Source organism: Trichomycterus rosablanca, chromosome 15, assembly GCF_030014385.1.
Source record: "Trichomycterus rosablanca isolate fTriRos1 chromosome 15, fTriRos1.hap1, whole genome shotgun sequence".
NCBI lineage: Eukaryota > Metazoa > Chordata > Actinopteri > Siluriformes > Trichomycteridae > Trichomycterus > Trichomycterus rosablanca.
This window is the reverse complement of record NC_086002.1, coordinates 21,141,370-21,161,864: the sequence shown is the minus strand read 5'-3', so window position 1 is coordinate 21,161,864 and position 20,495 is coordinate 21,141,370. Positions and strand designations below refer to the sequence as shown.

Sequence of the window (20,495 nt, the reverse complement as noted above, 5' to 3'; positions counted from 1 at the left end):
GGTTCGTGCCTGCGACCAAATCACAGCCGTGATGTTATTCGCGATAACACACTCCCTCTCGTGTTCTATTGCTTAATTATTTAGTTCATGTTTATCAGTGTTTTGTTGTGTGTTTTATGAAGTCAAGCAAAGCTATAAAAAGTAGGTTTTAACCCTGTGACCTGTTTTAACTTACAATAGACTTAGTTAAGTAAAAAAGGAGGTACTGAATTACATTAATATAAACCTAAGTTTGCTTTTCTGTTACTATTCAGTAATAAATGTTCTGTTAAACCTGACTAGTCTTTCTTTTTATTGGTATTATTTATCGTTAGCTAACTGGCTAACCGTAAATCGGACTTTTAGTTTGGTCAAAATGGCGCCACAACAGAATGACTGTGGATGAGGTTACTATAGCAACCCTGTGTGTTTTCAGTTTTCTCAGGGTAATTTACTTAACTGATCTATTGGGACTGTGTGGTTACAGTGATTGAGTAACATTATTTAAGTTAAATCTCATTATGAGAAGCGAATTTTAATCATTTTAACATTTTTTTAGCTTAGTTTAGCTCAGTTCGTTTTACTGAATCGGTTCTTTTAAATCATCCGTTTAAACGAATCGAAAAACTGAATTGATTGATTCATTAGTGCTTAAGAGGCGCTAATGCAGTCGGTTCAGAAGTGCAGAATCGGTTCGAAAGAATCGGTTCTTTAAATCGAATCGTTAGCAACATTGCTAATTGTTATTAGCATTAAAACTGTAATGGTGGATATATTTAGGGTAAAGCACAACTCTTCCAAAATTTATCATCCGATTTACTTTATTCTGGTAAAGGAAACATTTTAGCTTGTATGCTGTAACTGTAGTTTTCAGGTGACTTGTTTAATAATTTGTTAAACAGCATATGTGAATAATTAGACATCTGATGACAAATTTGGAGGAATATTAGTTGTGTTCTGATTACTTATTTGGTTGGTTGACTAATCGGAATGTTATTCAAAATATTAAATGTTGTAAATGTCTAATTCAGTTATTATTTTGTATTGTGATTACACAAGACTCTCTGAGAGAGAAACACAGCACCTTGTAATCATATTTTTTGTCTTTCTTTTAGGACAGAGAAACAGACGTTTTACGAGTTTTTGCAACCATCTTTAAGAATAAAAAAGAAGTTCAAGGAAGATATATTTTGTACATTTACTGTTAAACTGTTTGTAATCTTGTTTTATTGTATTGTCACAAAAACGAATGTTATTTAAACATTTGTAATATTATACAGTAAAATAAAATGGATAAATTTGTATTTTGTACTTGATTACACATAATCAACACATATTGTGTAAGAACAACACATTGTGTGTGTTAATTATCCTAACACGGTGGGTGTGCAAAAACAGGATGACACATTTACTGTGTTTAAATCAACATATAGTATGTGTCGTCCCTGAGCACACTCCTCACATGTGTTGAAATTCCACACAGTGTGTGTCGTTTTTAACACGTTTCTTTTTAGAGTGTAGGGTTACCAACCGCCCCGTAAAATACAGAATCGTTCTTTATTTGGAGACTAAACGCCACGTTCCATATTGAACTGATACAGAAGGAAACTGCTGCTACCGTGGGAATTAGAAAGCGTTTGGTTATTATATTAAGTAGTATTCGTTTTAATTCTTAGTAACGGTGTGTGTGAGCAGGTTTATCAGCATAACAACCTGTTTAATACACCGCTGTATGAGTAGTGCAGTGGGCAGAGTGTGTTGTTCTGCCTAAAATATGGATCTGACTTATTATTATAAAGAATGAAAATATTTGTTAAACACCCTAAATACAACATTTTGATAATGTTCTCATGATGGTGTAAGACACGTTATATTTTTTATAGGTGCAACCCTAACCACCCCCCTCCTCCCCCACTCAGCTATTTTCAGCACAATCAGGAAAAACTTCAAAAGCTTTAATGAGGCTTCATCTGCACATCACTATTGTTTAGTGTTACCATCACAAACTCCGTTCATCCCTGCAAAACAGTTTGATTGGCAGCAGGTAAGCAACAAGCACTTCCTGTGTATTGTACCTACCCTTTCCGTCAGATCGGCCGTTTGTAAATTTGTTTCAGCATTGGTAAAAGTGTTTCAGCTCTTGTAAATTTTTTTTTTTTTTTTTGTAATTTTGTTTTCTGAAATGTTAATTTGTTTTAGTTAGTTTAAAATTAGTTTTTCCTTAGTAAATCGGTCCACAGTCGATTTGATGTATTACACATGATTTTTTCTATAACTAAAGTTTAATTTTAATAAATTTGCAGTTTTAAACTTGTTAAAAAAAGAAATTCAACAGGGCTTCTATGCAACCCTAAACTTTATTACAATGTACTATAAGGAGGTGTAGGGTGAATAAAACATGAGGGTAAAATTGTGTTTAGGAATGTGTAATATATAAATGGACAAAGCTTGTGTTTGTTGCTAGCTTTTGCAGGTGTGTGTGTGAGAGAGAGAGAGTAAAAAATGTAAGTAAATTAGGTGGATATGTCTCACCTGGACTGCTAGAGCCATTAATGTTATGTTAAATTGGGTGTTAGGGTCATGAATGAGTGATTAACTAAATAAACAATGAATACATTAAACAAATTAATAAAAAAAAATTGAGTAAATACGTTTTCAGATTCTTCTGTGCTGAACAATTCTGACTTATAAAGTCTTTATAAGTGACATTTGTCAGTGTTAGCTGTGTTAAAGCTATTTCTGAGTTAAACATTAAAAAGTGCAACTTTATAAAAGAGATGTATCAGATAAATAACTAAAATAGACTTGAATCTGTTTTGTAAGTGTTAGAAAGATCAGTAGAATGTGAATGTTGGAGCCATGTGTTGTTTTAGAAATGTGTCAGTATATGTGAACTTAAAGCTGACACGAGGATGTTCTGTAGATCTTACAGCACAAATATGTAGGAATTACTAAAAATGAATGTTAGTGTATTAAAATATTCTTTTCATTATCATCATTATTATTCTAAATTGTTATGTTTACTTTTTTCTTACATTTGTTCCTTCAGCTACATGACAGTTAAGCACCCTGAACTCGACCTAGTCCTGCTTGGTAGCTGTGTTTTACTTCGTACTAAACAGCCTATTTTTCTAGTAGAAAAGGAAACTCACATCCGCTTATAAATACATGTAGAAAACACCAAGGTCTGGTTTATCCTTTTCAGCCTGTGTCTACAAGAAGATCGGGTTTCCTCAGTATATTTTTACGTGTAATAAGATGTGAAATGTGCGCTGCGTCGCTTTACGCATCAGGAGCGGTGTGCTGTTTTAGCAGAACACAAGGAAACAGAGCGTCGTTAGGTTCCCTTTGCGGGCTTTTACATGAACGAGAGAGCTTATGTTCGGCCGACGTGCACTTTATTACCTCGTATTTTATATCAGGACTTGTATTTTAATCACTATTTGCCATGAGAAAACACAAGTGCGCATGTGTCACGGAAGCACACAGAGCTGCGCTGGTCGAGTTGAGTCTACACAGTTCTCATGTGTGCTATAAAGCCCCGCCCCCTCTCGTAAGAGGGAGGAGTCTCTGTACAACAGAGCACAGCGCTTCACTCGCTCTTTCTTAGCGCCGTTTTAGCTCCAACAACGATGGTAGAAGAAGCTCCAGCACCGGCCAGCTCGGCCCCCGCCAAGGCTCCTAAAAAGAAGACCGCGGCCAAACCCAAGAAAGCGGGTCCCAGCGTCGGCGAGCTGATCGTCAAAGCTGTTTCCGCTTCCAAGGAGAGGAGCGGCGTGTCCCTGGCCGCCCTGAAGAAAGCTCTGTCTGCAGGTGGATACGACGTGGAGAAGAACAACTCCCGCGTCAAACTCACCGTCAAAAGCCTGGTGACCAAGGGCACCCTGGTGCAGACCAAGGGCACCGGCGCCTCAGGCTCTTTCAAGCTCAACAAGAAGCAGACCGAGGCGAAGAAGCCCGCGGCCAAAAAAGCCGCCGCTCCTAAAGTGAAAAAGGCCGCAAAGAAACCCGCCGCTGCAAAGAAGCCCAAGAAGGTAACAGCCAAGAAACCCGCCGCTAAGAAGTCCCCCAAGAAGGTCAAGAAACCCGCTGCTGCCGCTAAGAAAGCCACCAAGAGCCCCAAGAAGGCTAAGAAGCCGGCGACCCCCAAGAAGGCAGCCAAGAGTCCTAAAAAAGCCAAGGCAGCCAAACCCAAAGCGGCCAAGGCCAAAAAAACTGCACCCAAGAAGAAGTAAACTTGTTCCTGATTTATTACTTTTGTTTTATTAAAACGGCTCTTTTAAGAGCCACCTATGTCCTCCCATAAAGAGTCGCGTTTCCTAAACTCATACATACATATAAGCATTCATGCAAACATACAACTATTCATACAAACATATTTTGTGGAGAGTGATAAGCAAGGAGTTAAAAACACTAAGTATAACTGGTCTTGTTTTATGTGTATTAATGATTTTGTCACACATACTCATAAAACTGTCCGTATAAATGTGTATATGTATGTGAATTTACGTATATGAGCACCTTACATAGTGTAATTGTTAGTGTAAATGTTATTGTGACATAATATAATGTAATTGATGCTTAAGAGAATCTTTTCTGTATCATACATTACACGGGCGGGAGAACGGAGGAGAAGAGAGGGGGGGAGGGGCGGGGCAGTATGTGAGGGGCGTGTATGTGTTTCCCTGGGACATGACGGCGCGTTTAGGATTGGCTCAGCTGTGCCTTCGCTCTAAGTCAATAGGAGAGAGGCAGTTTGCCTATATTATACCGCTTCGAGCTCTCTCCCAGTTTACTTCAGTTTTGTTCGACGAACGGATCTGATCATCAAAATGAGTGGACGAGGGAAGACCAGTGGTAAGACTAGGGCTAAGGCCAAGACTCGTTCATCCCGTGCCGGCCTTCAGTTCCCCGTGGGCCGTGTTCACAGACTGCTACGTAAGGGTAATTACGCCCAGCGTGTGGGAGCTGGTGCTCCTGTCTACTTGGCTGCCGTGCTGGAGTATCTGACCGCTGAGATCCTCGAGTTGGCTGGTAACGCCGCCAGAGATAACAAGAAGTCTCGTATCATCCCTCGTCATCTGCAGTTGGCCGTGCGTAACGACGAGGAGTTGAACAGACTGCTTGGAGGTGTAACCATCGCTCAGGGCGGTGTGCTGCCTAACATCCAGGCTGTTCTGTTACCCAAGAAGACCGAGAAAGCAGCCAAGGCCAAGTAAAGTCGCTCTCGTGTTCTAACCAAAAGGCTCTTTTAAGAGCCACCCATTTCCACAGAAAAAGTGCAATTTCCCCAGATAATGTGTAAACGAAACAAACGTAATATCGTTTCATAGAATCACATGGCATACAACACATGATTTATGACATGGTAAAATTAACAAATCAATATGTACGATTTATTTTTTCCCTTTCTATTTATCTTTACATATATATATATATATATATATCACTTGCAGTAGCAAAACCAACAATTTAGACGATTAAAAGTGGTGCAACAAACGTGTTTGTGTAGAACACATGGAACAAAAATTACAATAATACTAATAATAACAATAATAATAAGCAAAATTAGCGAATAATCAAGAATATTTTTTTAGATAGTTATATACTTTAAATGCGATTGTAGGCTGTGTTTTAAAAGCACAAAGAAACAAAGGAAAGTATTATAAATCCCGCCAACAGCATGGAGGAAATACTGTTTTTTGAAACGAGACAGCGGCAGAACTCCGACCAGTCAGCGACATTTGACGTAAGCTCGTTCGTCCAATGAGAAAAGTTCGTCATCAAGACGCCCAATGAGCGCGGAGCGGCTCTGGTACTTAAAAAGAGCGTGTTGGGCGGGCTAACATATTCTGTCCTACAGTTCGTGAAGTACAGAGTTCCAGACGCGATGGCAAGAACCAAGCAGTAAAAACCGCTCGTAAATCCACCGGTGGTAAAGCGCCGAGGAAGCAGCTCGCCACTAAAGCTGCCCGCAAGAGCGCCCCGGCTACTGGCGGTGTGAAGAAACCTCACCGTTACAGGCCAGGTACCGTGGCTCTGCGTGAAATCCGCCGTTATCAGAAGTCCACTGAGCTGCTCATCCGCAAGCTGCCCTTCCAGCGCCTGGTTAGAGAGATCGCTCAGGACTTTAAGACCGATCTGCGCTTCCAGAGTTCTGCCGTCATGGCTCTGCAGGAGGCCAGTGAGGCTTACCTGGTCGGTCTGTTCGAGGACACCAACCTGTGCGCCATCCATGCCAAGAGGGTGACCATCATGCCTAAGGACATCCAGCTGGCCCGCCGTATTCGCGGAGAGCGGGCTTAAACGATCCCACTCCATCCAGTTATCCACAAAGGCTCTTTTAAGAGCCACTTACATGCTTCCACTGAAATGGGCACTTTTCATAACTTTTTTTATTTATTTATTTATTATTGGTGTGTGTGTGTTCCGAGTTATAATTTAGTTATATTTATCAGTTATAAATATTAGGAAAAAGTGTTTGTGTGTGTGTAGAGATGTACTTTACATGTTCTTACAACAATTATAAACACATTTATTCAGAATAATAAATCAATAATAAAATACTATTCTAGGTACTCAACACAGGGTAATTACAGGCATTTTAGAACAGATCTACTGTAAAATATTAAGTGTAAATAATCATAATTACTCATAATAATGATTTTTATTTCTATTATAGTTGTTGTAATAATAGTATTATTGGTGATGGTAGTAGTAGTAGTAACTGTAATTATAATGTTATGGAGAACCAATAGATGATTAGTGGAGCGTTTCTTCCATCTCGTGGCCAAAATGTGAAAACACGAACTAAATCTGTGTGTTTATGTGTGTATGTGTGTGTTTTCTTTTATGTATGTATATTTTTATTTATTTTTATGTAATATAAAAAAATTGTCACGAGAATTTAGTGGCGTTGGTGTTGCACGGTGTACACAGTCTGTATTTTGTACTGTGTGTGTGTGTGTGTGTGTGTGTAACTTTAACCTTTGTCCTCTGAGTCCCGCAGCACCGACTCCCATTTCTGACGGGTTTTTGTCTCCGTTTGCAGGTTCTCCGGCTGGTACTCACACTCAGGCTGGAACTCATTGTTCTCGCTACCTGATCTGAAGGCATGAGGACCCAGGTGTGGTTCATCACCTCCAGGTGCGACTTGTGTTCCTAGGCAGCACAGATGATATCTGTTGAGTCCAATTTAAGCCCAACCTCCTTCAAACCCAAATTACGATAACCCCAAGTTATTTCTGACCTGAACTATGATAACCCCAAAAGGTTGTTAACCCTAAATAGGTACCTTAATTTACTTTCACGAAAACAGGTGGGCATAAACAGTGTAGGTTTTCATATTAACAATACACAAAATCTTATTTCTATAACTTTTGGAACTTAATGACTTTATTTGCTGTTTTTCAGTCCTTTGAAGCAGTCAAGACCAGCTTTGTGATGTCCCAAAAGTACATAAAGCGCTATAAAAAGATTTTGTTGCTTTTGTATTTGAGCTAGCAAAGCTTCACACCTGAATGTTGTGCATTGTTCACGTTCTTGTATTTCACAGTTATTTCACTTATTAAGATGCACTTTTTTTAAAATAATTCTTTTTAAAACTCAGAAATGTCTTTAACACAGCTAACACTGAAACATAAAATATCTTCTTTCACTTATTTGGCTTTTATTAATACACAGCTTTGAACACTTTCACTTTAATCAAGATGTGTCTGACTTTGAAATATGTTTATGAAACGTTATGCTTTAGCAGAATATGACTTATAACGTCCCATTTCTCCCAATACAGTGAAATATACAAACACATTTTTAACACAGATGTCACTTATAAAGACTTGCATCAGTACTGTTCAGCACAGACAAATCCAAACACTGCGTTACACATTTTTTATGTATTTATGTGTTTAATGTATTCATTGTTTATGTAGTTATTTAGTTATTTACTCATTTATGACCCTAACACCCACTTTAACAAAACATCTATGGCTCTAGCAGTCCAGGTGACACATATCCAGGGCCTGCTGTAGCCTAGTGGTTAAGGTACTAGGCCAGTAACCAGAGGGTCACTGGTTCAAGCCCCACCACTGCTAGGTTATCACTGTTGGGCCCTTGAGCAAGGCTCTTAACCCTCAACTGCTCAGACTGTACACTGTAATGTAAGTCGCTTTGGATAAAGGCGTCTGCTAAATGCTGAAAATGTAAATATCCACCTACTTTACTTTTTTTTTTTTTTAACTCTCTCTCTCTCACACACACTCTTTCACACACACACACACACACACACACACACACACACACACATCTACAAAAGCTAGAAAAAAACACTGGCGTTGTCCATTTATATATTACACATTCCAACACAATTTTACCTTCATGTTTTATTCACCCTACACCTCCTCCTACACCACTGCAGGTGTTTTAGATCTTTGTTTTTATCATAACGTGTCTCTAATGCTACTTTCACAAGCACTGAAAGGTTTCTAAAGCTATTTGTTTGTTTCAAATTCAATATTCACTACAGCTGTACTGATTTGAACTAATATGATTTTTTGATAATACACTGCTGTATTCTCCCACACTGTCTTTCCGTATTGTACGCGCATTACATGAGGCCTACTCCGAGCAGCTGCGGTCACAGTGGGCGGTCGCTGCTTAACTCCGCCCCATTGTCTTCAACTAGGTCCGGTAGATGGAAATAACAGGCTCGCTGTGAACGCTCGTCCTGCATTGACTCGCTTCATCTCGACCAGAGCAGTAACGATGTCCGGAAGAGGAAAAGGCGGCAAAGGTCTTGGAAAAGGAGGCGCTAAGCGTCACCGCAAAGTTCTCCGTGATAACATCCAGGGTATTACTAAACCCGCCATCCGCCGTTTGGCTCGCCGTGGTGGTGTGAAGCGTATTTCCGGCTTGATCTACGAGGAGACCCGCGGTGTGCTCAAGGTTTTCCTTGAGAACGTCATCCGTGATGCCGTCACCTACACCGAGCACGCCAAGAGAAAGACCGTCACCGCAATGGACGTGGTGTACGCTCTGAAACGCCAGGGACGCACCCTGTACGGATTCGGGGGTTAAACGTTCAGACCTCCACGCTAACACAACGGCTCTTTTAAGAGCCACCCATATTATCTACAAAAGAGAAAATTCTTTCTGGTTTATTAGTAATATTGTTATTAATAGTAGTAGCACGTTCACTGATGCGTACATTTGCAAATCACTTGTTTAGCCCCAAAAGCTTGAAAGCATCATTATAAGTAAAAATAACACATTCACTTTATGTAGCCCTAAAAGCTTGGCGTTATCATTAGTAATTTTAGTATTACGTTTACTATCCGATCTTGTTTAGTTTTCATACGGCGTGTTTGCATACTACCAATGTACATCCATACTGTAGGTTACACTACAATCATTAACACGATCTCTGTGTAAAATACAGTAAAACATTGTGCCCAAATGCCTCGCTTAAAAAACAAACAAAAAATATACATCTATCCTATCTATATATTTATATATAAAATTTAATAAAATATTGCTATTGATTCTTTTATATTCGGTTTTAAAACATGTATCGACCTCAGATTAAGCGGGAACAGACAACAAAGAACAGATTCTAGTGAATGGGGCAGAAGGGGGCGTGGAACGGTATGTTGTCTGTCCAATAGAAACCCAGGACCTTGGACCAAAAATCTAGATACTCTATATTAATTACAAGCGCAGGATTAACTTTTAAGTTTGGAGCTTGAACAGTGTAGAACTTATTAATTTAAATGTTTTTAAATAAACATCAACCTCTATTTTTTCTTTTAAAATTATTTTAATTTAATTATAAAGAGGATATGATCTCAGTCTTTTACCGATCCCTAAAGAGTTCTCTCTTCTCCCTGAAGTATTTTTACTAATCATCAAATAATCTGTTTTAAAGAAGAAAAACTCATCATTCTATAAATAAAAGACATTTAAACATGTACATATATGTAAATAACATTATAACAGTAATACTTCCTCTAATTAGTGCCTTAATGTCCCGATAGCAATCTATTACGTGCCTTTTGCCGGACGCTGTGCGTGGGGCCCCCCGTATTTTGGGCCTCAGATCGCCTCTGCTTTCGGTACCCAGGGTCCCCGGCCCGAGGCCGGCAGGGGCCCGCAACCCGTCCGGCTCTGCCACCCCAGAATTGTATTTCTGTATTGCAAATGGGATGACATGTATTACTACAGTATATTGCAAGTAGGACTTATGTCGCAACTGGAATGAGATCCTATATCATTACAGTATATTGCAAGTGAGATTCAGAATATATTGCAAATGGGATAAGTCTATTTATGATTATATAAGCAAATTTTGACAAACACACACACACACATATATATATATCAGTGGCGATTTCTGTAAGACTGCAAGGGAAGCTCAGCTTCCCCTAAAATGTCAAAAATTAAATGGTCAAATATGTACAGTTGTGTTAACATTTCATTGACTACAAATGCGTTAGAACACGTTCATCTTGAAGACGAGTTCATTCAGAATCAGCTACTTATCACAAATCGACTCGATTTTGTTAACTCATACATTCATGCATTTACCCGCAGACGCTGAGCGTCTCTTTGCTTCTATGGGGCTGCATGGGCGGGACTTCGAAACTCGCCGGTCATTGGATAAATGCCACGATTTTGTCCCGCCCCCGGACGCTGAGCGTCTCTGGGGGTGAATGAGCTGTGGGCGGGTCTGGACGCTGAGCTTCTGCAAGATGATTGGAGAATCAGTCGAAAGGCTGAATCCCGTTTTGATTGACAGCTGTCGCTGGGAGCTTCAGTACCATCACGGATTTTGCGAGTGAAGTCGGAAGACAAACTGCAACCCATTTCATGCCATTTTCTTGAAAACTAACAAAGGGGAGAATTTATACATTTATATATAAATAAATTGACAAATTTTATGATGTAAGCCGACAATGAGCTTCCCCTCTTTGAAAGACCAGCAGCCGCCACTATATTTTTTACCTATGCGATATATTGGAAATGGGAATGTCAGATCTCAGGTTTGGAGCGAGGTAGGACTTCCAAATCTGCGCTCCTCTCTAAGTCTCCACCTCCCCAACCTATGGTGCAAGTTTGAAAAAGATCAGAGAAACAAAGAAAAAAATTGGACCAAAAAATCTCTAAGGGTTTTGGTCATATTATACTGGTTTTGGACCAAATAAAAATAAAAGTAAACTCATACCATTTCCAGTATAATAAAGGCATGAAAAATATACAGCTTTTGGACAGTGAAAAGTCATCCAATTTGCAATATATTGAATACTTGAGTGGGGTCCCATAAGCAGCATACAGTAGTGAAGGCCCAAATGCTTATTTTTCACACTTCCCAAGGGTCTACAGACACGAAACACATACCAATGGATTCGTCTTGATGAGTAGATGTCATTTGACACCAGAAACGGCAGTAATTCCGCTGGAAATTGCCGAAAATCGCCCCTTTTTATATAATTTTTTTTGGCACTTTGTTGGACAAATTTGGTACCCATGCACTCGGGAGGACTCCTAGATTACGATTCAATCGAGTCCCGGTGTCAGTGTTTGACTGTTTATTCCCGCCAAGCCGATGAGGCCTACGTTAGCAACCGAATGCTAATGACACTCGTTTTTCATACTTCCCGGTGGTCAACATGCAAGATACACATATCAATAGATTTGTCTCGATGAGTAGATGCTGTTTGACACCAGCAGCTTGAGCTGCTTTTGAGGGAAATCGCGGAAAATCGCCCCGTTTTTATAACGTTTAGCTACTAAATTAACATGTTTATTGGGCACTTAGGTAGACAAATTTGGTATGGTTACACTCGGGAAAACTCGTAGTTTGTAATGCAAACAAGTTTTGTTGTCCTAGAGGTTCTGGAACCTTTAGAAATGGTTCAAAGTCAGGCAAAAGAAACACAGGAAGGCCTTAAAAATGTTCAAGTGGACCTAGGGCTTCCAGATTTTTCACACTGCTTCTAGAGGTGTCCACAGCCCACACATTCGAGTTTTGAGTCGATCGGACCTTCAAAGCAGTGTTACATAGAGCGTGTAAGAATCTGAATGGGAATAAATTGGGATTTGGACGTGTCCAAACGGGGTAGCAAGGTCCGATGGGTCCAAAATTTTGGCGACATTGTCGACATACTCAAATTTGGAAGCGTTCGGGCTTTCCGAAGTATTTTTCATTGGGGCAACGATTCGAGCAAAATTCATGCAGACTTGCACCTTGGCCTTATGCCTTTCTCAGTGAAGGAGGAGAAATACTGAAAGGCCTTAAAAATCTTTATGTGGACCTAGAGCTTTCAGATTTTTCAGATTTCTTCTAGAGGTGTTGACTGCCCACATAGTTGAGTTTTAAGTCAAACGGCCCAAGTGGTGTCCAAAAAGTTATTATGGGATTTGAATGGGAATATATTGGAATTGGAACGTGTCCAAACAGGCTCTAGAAGGGTCAGACGTTCAGGCATTCCAAAGTATTTTTTATCTGGACAACGATTCGAGCAAAATCCATGCAGACTTGCCATGTTTTCTTAAGGTCAGCACTTAGAATTTCAAGTACTAAACTTTACTAAAGCCCCTGGGAGAACTGCAAATCCTTTTTAGGTGCTGGGTCAACCACGAAAGGTACTTCAGACAAAGATGACACTCAACGATACCCATTTTCAAAGGCTGCTTCTCAGATTAAAACTGAACACACATATAAAAAGAGTTGTTGCATCCAAAAAGATGTATTTACAAACACATGACAATCTTCTTCTTCTCCTGGGCCTTTGTCCCACTCGGTTGCGGGGTCAGCTCTTCGGCAGATCATGATCCGCACATTGATTTGGCACAGTTTTTATGCCGGATGCCCTTCCTGGCACGACCCTCCCTATTTCATCCGGGCTTTGGACCGGCACTACAATGCACTGGTTTGTGCATCTAGCGGCTAGGTATCTATAGGACAATTCAGTGTTTCCAATTAGCCTGGTGGCATGTCTTTGGACTGCGGGAGGAAACCGGAGCACCCAGAGGAAACCCACGCGGACACGGGGAGAACATGCAAACTCTGCACAGAAAGGACCCGGACCGCCCCACCTTGGGATTGAACCCAGGACCTTCTTGTTGTGAGGCGACAGTGCTACCCACTAAGCCACCGTGCCGCCCTACAAACACATGACAATAATTTGCCAAAAATGCAACACGGGTCATTCCCATGCATATGTCCATGTTTTTCCACTGCCCCTTTTTATATCAGCCATTTCTAGCATGTTCTTTTGTCAAAGCATCTATGTTACACCCAATTCTGATGAGGCCGGACTGACCCATGGGTCCAAGCCCTTTCACATCCTGATGGAAGTACCCTTATTTGACTGACTGAAAAGCTGACCAAGTGAAACTCTTTAGTCATTTTGAGTGACTTGATCACTATTTATCAACTCTTCAGAGCTGTGATCCAAGAGCTTGCCAATGCATCACAGCCACCCGATAGATATCTAGCATGGTAAATATCTGTACCTATCAGTGGGTGGTGAATAACCATCAAACCAACCTAGGATGGTAAATGTACAGTTTTCACACATCAGGGTATTTAATGGTTTTTTTAAATAAATGAGCAGGAAAATGTCCACTGAGGAGGACATTGGTCTAGTGATCAACTGGATTAAGTTGGCTGTTTTTTTTGGTTGTAAACAGCCAACTCCCTGCTTTCTGACATTTTTCATCTTCTGCTTTGAATATCCTTGCAGCTCCAGTTGAATTATGGGATAGATTAACGATTAACGTGCTTGGTTCTCATACTTTAAAATGTTTGACGATGCAGTTCCACATCTGGGGATTTTTTGTATGTACTGTTTAATTAATACTACTGCTTTCATTTACTGTTATGTATACATATACAACAGTAATAATCAAATTACATTGACATTTATGGCATTTGGCAGACGCTCTTATCCAGAGCGACTTACATTTATGCCATTTTTTTACATTTATGCAGGACTGGGTGTGGGGGAGGGGCAAGAAAATAAGCTTTCCAAGTAAACTTCAGGATCAGGTTTTCTCTTTTCAAATTGAATGACAGAGCACAAATATTCAAATCACACTATAAAGATGTCCTACATGTTATATAAATACATAATACGCAGTGGTTTGGGCACAGCTCAGAATTGCATGTTTTGTTATTGGTTTAAACGTCTTAATGTCTATTCTATGGGATACAAATTTGAACAATATTTTTTCTGTATGTAACTAAAAGAAAAAAAAGTTAGCTTTTTAATGCATTATTACTTTTATACCAGGCACATTGTGTTTTTTTCCCTAGTACTTACATTCAGCAAGTAAAAAGTAATCATGCATTAAAATGTGCAGCACTTTGTTTCCTGTAGAGAATGTGTAAACTTATTTTTCTTTTTTTATTTTACTTAATTTTACAAAATCAGTAAAACATGGAATTTGATCAGAAGTATCCATTTGTTCTATACATGTAGTTCATGCTAAATTATTTAGCACAATATGTTGTTATCTACTGTATCTGATGTAAAAGCATCAGTAAAAATAAATAGCATTAAATATAGTGTAGTGTTGTGGTGGGACATTTCATACTGCGTTCATGTCACACTGGTTCATGTCATAACAGGTCCAGAGTCAGGGTGGGGGAGGGGATAGAGAGAGAGCAATTAAGCACCTGTGAACTACTAATGCTTTATTCAAGACACACTGAAATTGTTTATTAACTTGATCTGTATGAATATATTTTATTCTGAAATGAAAAACTGCTCAGCCCTCTTTTGTTTAAGTAATTATTTTGAAGTCATACAACAATTTGAGCTCCTTCTGAGTTAATTAAGCCATCCCCTGACCTGATAATTGATATTATTAAAAAGAATGTTGTATTTTCTTGAATGTACAGATTTCTACAACACATTAAAGCGTTTAATAAAATGTCTCTGAAGCTGTGTTTGGGTAATGATTTTATGGGAGAGTGATTAACTTCATGAGAAGTAAATTGGCACTGAAACATTTGATAAAACACCCCGCCATCATAAACGCACGTGTGCAGTTCTGCACTTTCTCTGTGCACCTTGAACGCATCATTATAATCATGCTCGGTGCGCGCGAGACACGGAGGTTTCAGAGGCTGCGCGAGCATCATCAGCGCTGTGTGGAGCGGCACGAGCTGGAGTCCCGAGAGAGGAACAGACTGGAGCACGAGGAAAGTGTGAAGCTGCTGCAGGTAAGACCTGTTTTACTCTTCTATTCAACTGTAAACTCAGGCTGTACTCAGAGCTTTAATCCGTCCAACACACAACACATACTGATGCTTTCACCTCGTTTTTCACCTGCATGACTTGGTATTTAAACAAATGAGGGTTTAAATGTAGATAAAACACACACAGGTGTGAATGTAATCATGTGTTTTAGCAGTTTGAGTCTACAGTCAGTGATGGTTTTGTACTGGATACCTTTAAATTCAGGTGTTCCTAAAATTTAGATTCCCTCGTGTAACTAAGTGGGGTGGGGGAGGGCAGGGCTGGACTGGGAACAAAATTCAGCCCTGGACTTTTTTCTTGACCAGCCCACTACAAGCACATCGCGCCACACATATCACCCCCTAATCAAATGTTAGATGATTGATATTAATAGTTTTCATCTATGTGATGAAGTAAGGGTAACTTACCCATCACGATGACATATTGATGTTTAACCTACCTGGGTAGTACTATCCTCTGTTAAGGAGAGGGGGAGAAAAACCAGGAAGGGAGAGTAAAGGTGCACTGAAATTTAATGTAAATAATTGTATGTAGGGGTAAGTGCCATGGCCATCTGTGTGATTTAATATAAGTATAAATATTGATGTATTTACTAGTGTTTAGATGTGTAATGGGTGCATATTGTTACCTAGCTACCCTTTAAATATATCGGCTCAGCCGAGGGGGAGGGGCTACCACAATAAAAGCCCACACAGGTAGATAATATAGGGGGGCAATCTACCGTGGTAGGGGGAGACCACAACTGGGTGTATGACTTTGTAGTCAAATGAGTTGTGAGTTAAAACATGATCAGAGTGTTAGTGGATGTTTGTGAACTTTTCGTTTTGTTTCGTCCAGTGTGCGCGTAATTGTTTATTTGTAAATAGCGTCGTGTGTATATATGTGTAAATAAATAAGGCAGAAAAGGAAGCATATCGGGTCCTCAACTTATTCCGGGTCTCAGACCAATCGACCGACATTACCCACGGGGTTCACCTCGTTGCAATCTATCTTACCACTAAAGTTAATAACTCACTATAATAAAAATTAAAATAATAAAAAAATAACTACAAACAAATATATATATTTCCAAACCTTTCCTTTGGGATTAATAGTTCTATCCATCTATCACACACATAAAATTTACAATTTCTTAAATGGTTCTATTGGATTTCTCCATCCTGTCTCATTAAACCGCAAGAAATAAAATTAAACCTTTCTTTCATTAAACCTTTAACACTGGTAAATATGCTTTTTTCGCACTTTTATTCACACGTGATTCACGTTTGTTCCAAATTAGTGCATTGCTCCGATGAGCAAAGTAATAAATACTTTATATGTTGACAAGGGAAATGAACCATGTGAGCTCTGCACATAATCACTCTTAAAAATGTACTGAACAACTGCATTTTCCTTTCTGTGTTATAGAGGACAAGATAGTGTTTACTTTTTCTAAAGAGCAGGGGGGTATTCCAGAAAGCGGGTTTAACAAACTTTAAACTTAACCCTGAACTCCGAGTTGACTTATCTCACCGTGTCATAGCCGGAGTTTTCGGTTCCAGAAAAGTGGTTCAGGGTTAGATTACTCAACTCTGAGTAGATTGAACCCAGCAGAAGCGCGTTCACAGTTAACTATAAACAGGCATTCTCAATGGAGTGGCGATAAATGGATTTATCATGGATGTGAATGAAAGAAAAAGTAGTCCGTAATATTTTACACCAATAGAACTGTTTATTTTAATGTTTGCATGTGCAGATCATGAAAATGTTTGAAATGTAAAAGTAATACAGCATCGTCCGTAAAAAAAAGATGTCGCAAATGGCAAAAAAAAAAGTTAGTTAAATGTGAGTTAATGCGTGAGTTTAAATTCAATAAAAAAAACTTGTTGAAACATAATTCAACATTTATCAGAAGGATAGGGCAAAATTTTTAATATGTCAGTTTATCACGATTTTACACGTTTTTTCCCTTTCATTTATTCAACCTAGGTGTAATCCAAGTGGAATCAGATGCACATAGCAGCAGATAAAAATAAAATACAAAAACTGTCTATGTTCAAGGCATGTTTATTACATGTAAATCATTAGTTTGTAGTGCATAAACTGTGGAATATTAAGAACTGCATTGGTGCAGTCTGAACACTTTTTATTGCCATCTCTCCAGTGATTGGTGGAGTGGTTTTGAGCCTCCTGCAATTGTTAGTGATCTAAATGTCCCTAGATCCTGATGAATATAAATAATGTTCTTTAATCCCAAAACAAAAAAAAAACACTGTTGAAGGACGATAGAGAAACCATCTCCTCTGCCTCAAGGTGGGATGATACTGGGAGGCCTATAGAGGTACAGGATATGTTGAACATAGAGCATGGCATTTCATTTGATCTACCATGGTAATGTGTATGACTGTCCTCTAACAGAATGTGATGGGCAGTCCCGAATCAGATGAGGGACCATCCACCTCCAAAGCTCAGCTTAGAACAGTAAAAATGTCTTACCAAATATATGAAATATTGAGAACACAAAAAGCTATGTTTGATCATAACATGCTATTTTTGCCTTTTTCTTTCAAGTTGGGTGTAAATGATCTATACAAGGTCCATCTGGAGAAACAAATTGCAAAGTGTGATCCTCAGGTGGAGCATATAAAACAGACAAGGCTAGAAATTCAGTTGCTTGAACTTAAGATGGGTGTCAGTGCGAAGGGTGTATAAATATAAATGTTCTTACTAAAGAATAAGGACAAGGAAATGAACTCGTTGCACTGTTTTATTTTCAGTGATCATGCACAGAGCCTGACCATTTGGCTTCAATATTTGTAATGTGGGTAGCATCACATAAGATCTTGATGGAGAACAGTAAGTTGCAGAATGTGTATTAAATGTTACTCTGTTTTATTTAAAACATTTGTTTATTTTTTAAGATAATGGTCACTACCTGTACGTGGAGGGATATTCTGTCTGCTGTTCACCTAATCCTTTTCATTTTCTGCTGGTGCTTTAATGGGAATGTGGGCTCCATCCATGCAGCCACTAACCCTTGGGAATCCTTAAGATGGTGCAGAGCAATTTTTTTTTATTACTTTTCAGTTTTTATCTTTATTATTAAAGACAAACCTGCTATTCTGTGGCATTCATCTTTGATGTTTATTACAGACAAACAAGAGTTTCAGTGCTAGGCATACTTTTTGGATGGACCAACATACAAAAAACGGAGAGCAATGCATAAAGTCTGCAAAGAAGTGAGGGCTGATCCACAATGTAATATTGCAAATGTGTAAAAAATAATACTTGAATAGACCCATAACAGGGCAGTTGCAACATTCATCGATATGTAGTAAAATCATTCTTTGACATAATTTTGCAAAGACTTTCTTGTGTACAGATAGGGTTTTCATTCATTAATGTGACTGTATATATACATATATAGGCCCTGTTTTAAGTAACAATCATGTTTGGGGTTAATTACTACAATTAATTTGAACCACAAATTATTTTAGCTTACTAAACTGTGTGTGTGTTAAAGGTATTCTATATTAATCCATAACATTCCATTCATAATGTTGTAATTAATGCTATAACAAGCCTTTTTATTAATATTGTGATTAATAATGTTGCAACCGTCCCCACTCTCGCCGAATTGACTGACAAAAAACGGAAAGGTTCGCAGAGAAATTAATCGGGAAATGACTAATCTGAGTTTAATGACTCGTTTCCGATTAAGATCTCTTCGAATAATTAGCACGTCGGGATCCACTGGATCCTGGATGAAAGAACACGCCGGGTTTGCATGAGAGAAGTGTGTGTAACCCCGGGTTAGGTTTAAGTTAACCTGCCAGCGAGCAGGTTAGCTTCGGAGCGTTAGTTGCTATAGTAACTGACACAGGCTCTCTTTAATCTCGGTTTCTGGAACGGAAAACCCCGAGTTTTCCTTAATTCTGAGTTAACTTACCCGGTTTAATCACTTAACCCGCTTTCTGGAATACCCCCCAGAGACTAATGGTACCATCTCAAATTATATCCACCGCCCTATGTAGTGCACTATGTTGGACATGACATAATAGAACTTTTACAAAAATCGTCCTTAAAACGGCTGGTTTAAAGCCCCTGATATCCAACAGTAGCTTAGATAACTACTTATTAATCATTCAGCGACTGTTAAAAGAAATGTTTTGTACTGTTAGGAAGTACCCTAAGCAGGGCATAGGCGACATTTGAGATGGGCCCACAGTCTCTTCTTAAACGGCGTTACTAACGAAGCAGAGTCACTGAACACTAACTTTTCCTTTTCTGCTCTTTGGCTATGCTGTAGTTCCTCACTGCCAAACAGGTTGTCCAGTTTCCTGCACTTTTCTGCATCTGCTTGCAGCTTTTTCTGTGTTTTATCACGGGCTTTTTCTGCACCTCCTGTACGCTTTTTCGACCCTTTCTCCATCTCGCACTCATTCATAGTTTTTTTTGTACTGGTGGTTGTGATTACGGTTTATCCTGGGGGAGGGACATTGCTGTGATTGGCCAATGGACATGCCGTGAGGATACTGTGGTGGGCCAAGTATTGAGTTGAACTTTTGTTATTGACCAAATACTTATTTTCCACCATAATTTACAAAAAAATTCTTTAAAAATCCTACAATGTGATTTCATGGATTTTTTTTTTCTCATTTTGTCTCTCATAGTTGAAGTGTAGCTATGATGAAAATTACAGACCTCTCTCATCTTTCTAAGTAGGAGAACCTGCACAATCAGTGACTGACTAAATACTTTTTGACACTGTATATATATATATATATATATATATATATATATATATATATATATATATATATATATATATAGAGAGAGAGAGAGAGAGAGAGAGAGAGAGAGAGAGAGAGAGAGAGAGAGAGATATATACAGTATATATATATATATATATATATATATATATATATACCAATAACCGTTACATTGTATATATTTAATAGCTATAACTATAGCAATATCCTTATCTCTAAATGTATTCTTATATATTTTTAAATATTGTTCATAAGAATAGATATAATACTGCAAGATGCACAATTTGCACATACTTTTTTTTGTTGCATACCATATGCTGTATAAATGCACCTTATTTACTTACTTTATTTGTATTAGTTTCTCTTCTTTGTTAAACTACTGGAGACCAAAGTATCTGTCTGTCTGTCTGTCTGTCTGTCTGTCTGTCTGTCTGTCCGTCCGTCCGTCCGTCCGTCCATCCATCCATATACTGCTCACAAAAATTAGGGGATATTTCAAAAT

General features: G+C 38.9%; 5 protein-coding genes and 1 pseudogene across 5 annotated transcripts in view; 5 read left to right on the top strand and 1 right to left on the bottom strand.

The window, feature by feature from the left end:
* LOC134328786 (uncharacterized) overlaps nucleotides 1–20,495 on the bottom strand; it is a 765,451-nt gene that overhangs the window by 453,654 nt on the left and 291,302 nt on the right. The gene's annotated exons all lie outside the window — the stretch shown is intronic.
* Nucleotides 1–20,495, top strand: part of LOC134329498 (zinc finger protein 420-like) — a 150,033-nt gene that overhangs the window by 45,507 nt on the left and 84,031 nt on the right. The gene's annotated exons all lie outside the window — the stretch shown is intronic.
* LOC134328880 (histone H1-like) lies at nucleotides 3,571–4,233 on the top strand. Its single transcript, XM_063010114.1, has one exon. It carries the CDS (start codon nucleotides 3,612–3,614, stop codon nucleotides 4,212–4,214), a length of 603 nt encoding a protein of 200 aa, XP_062866184.1. The 5' UTR covers nucleotides 3,571–3,611; the 3' UTR covers nucleotides 4,215–4,233.
* Nucleotides 4,812–5,220, top strand: LOC134328972 (histone H2A-like). The gene has a single exon (XM_063010210.1). It carries the CDS (start codon nucleotides 4,812–4,814, stop codon nucleotides 5,196–5,198), a length of 387 nt encoding a protein of 128 aa, XP_062866280.1. The 3' UTR covers nucleotides 5,199–5,220.
* On the top strand, nucleotides 5,870–6,285 carry LOC134328912 (histone H3-like; annotated as a pseudogene).
* On the top strand, nucleotides 8,740–9,054 carry LOC134329053 (histone H4). The gene has a single exon (XM_063010300.1). The coding sequence runs from the start codon at nucleotides 8,743–8,745 to the stop codon at nucleotides 9,052–9,054; it is 312 nt and encodes a 103-aa protein (XP_062866370.1). The 5' UTR covers nucleotides 8,740–8,742.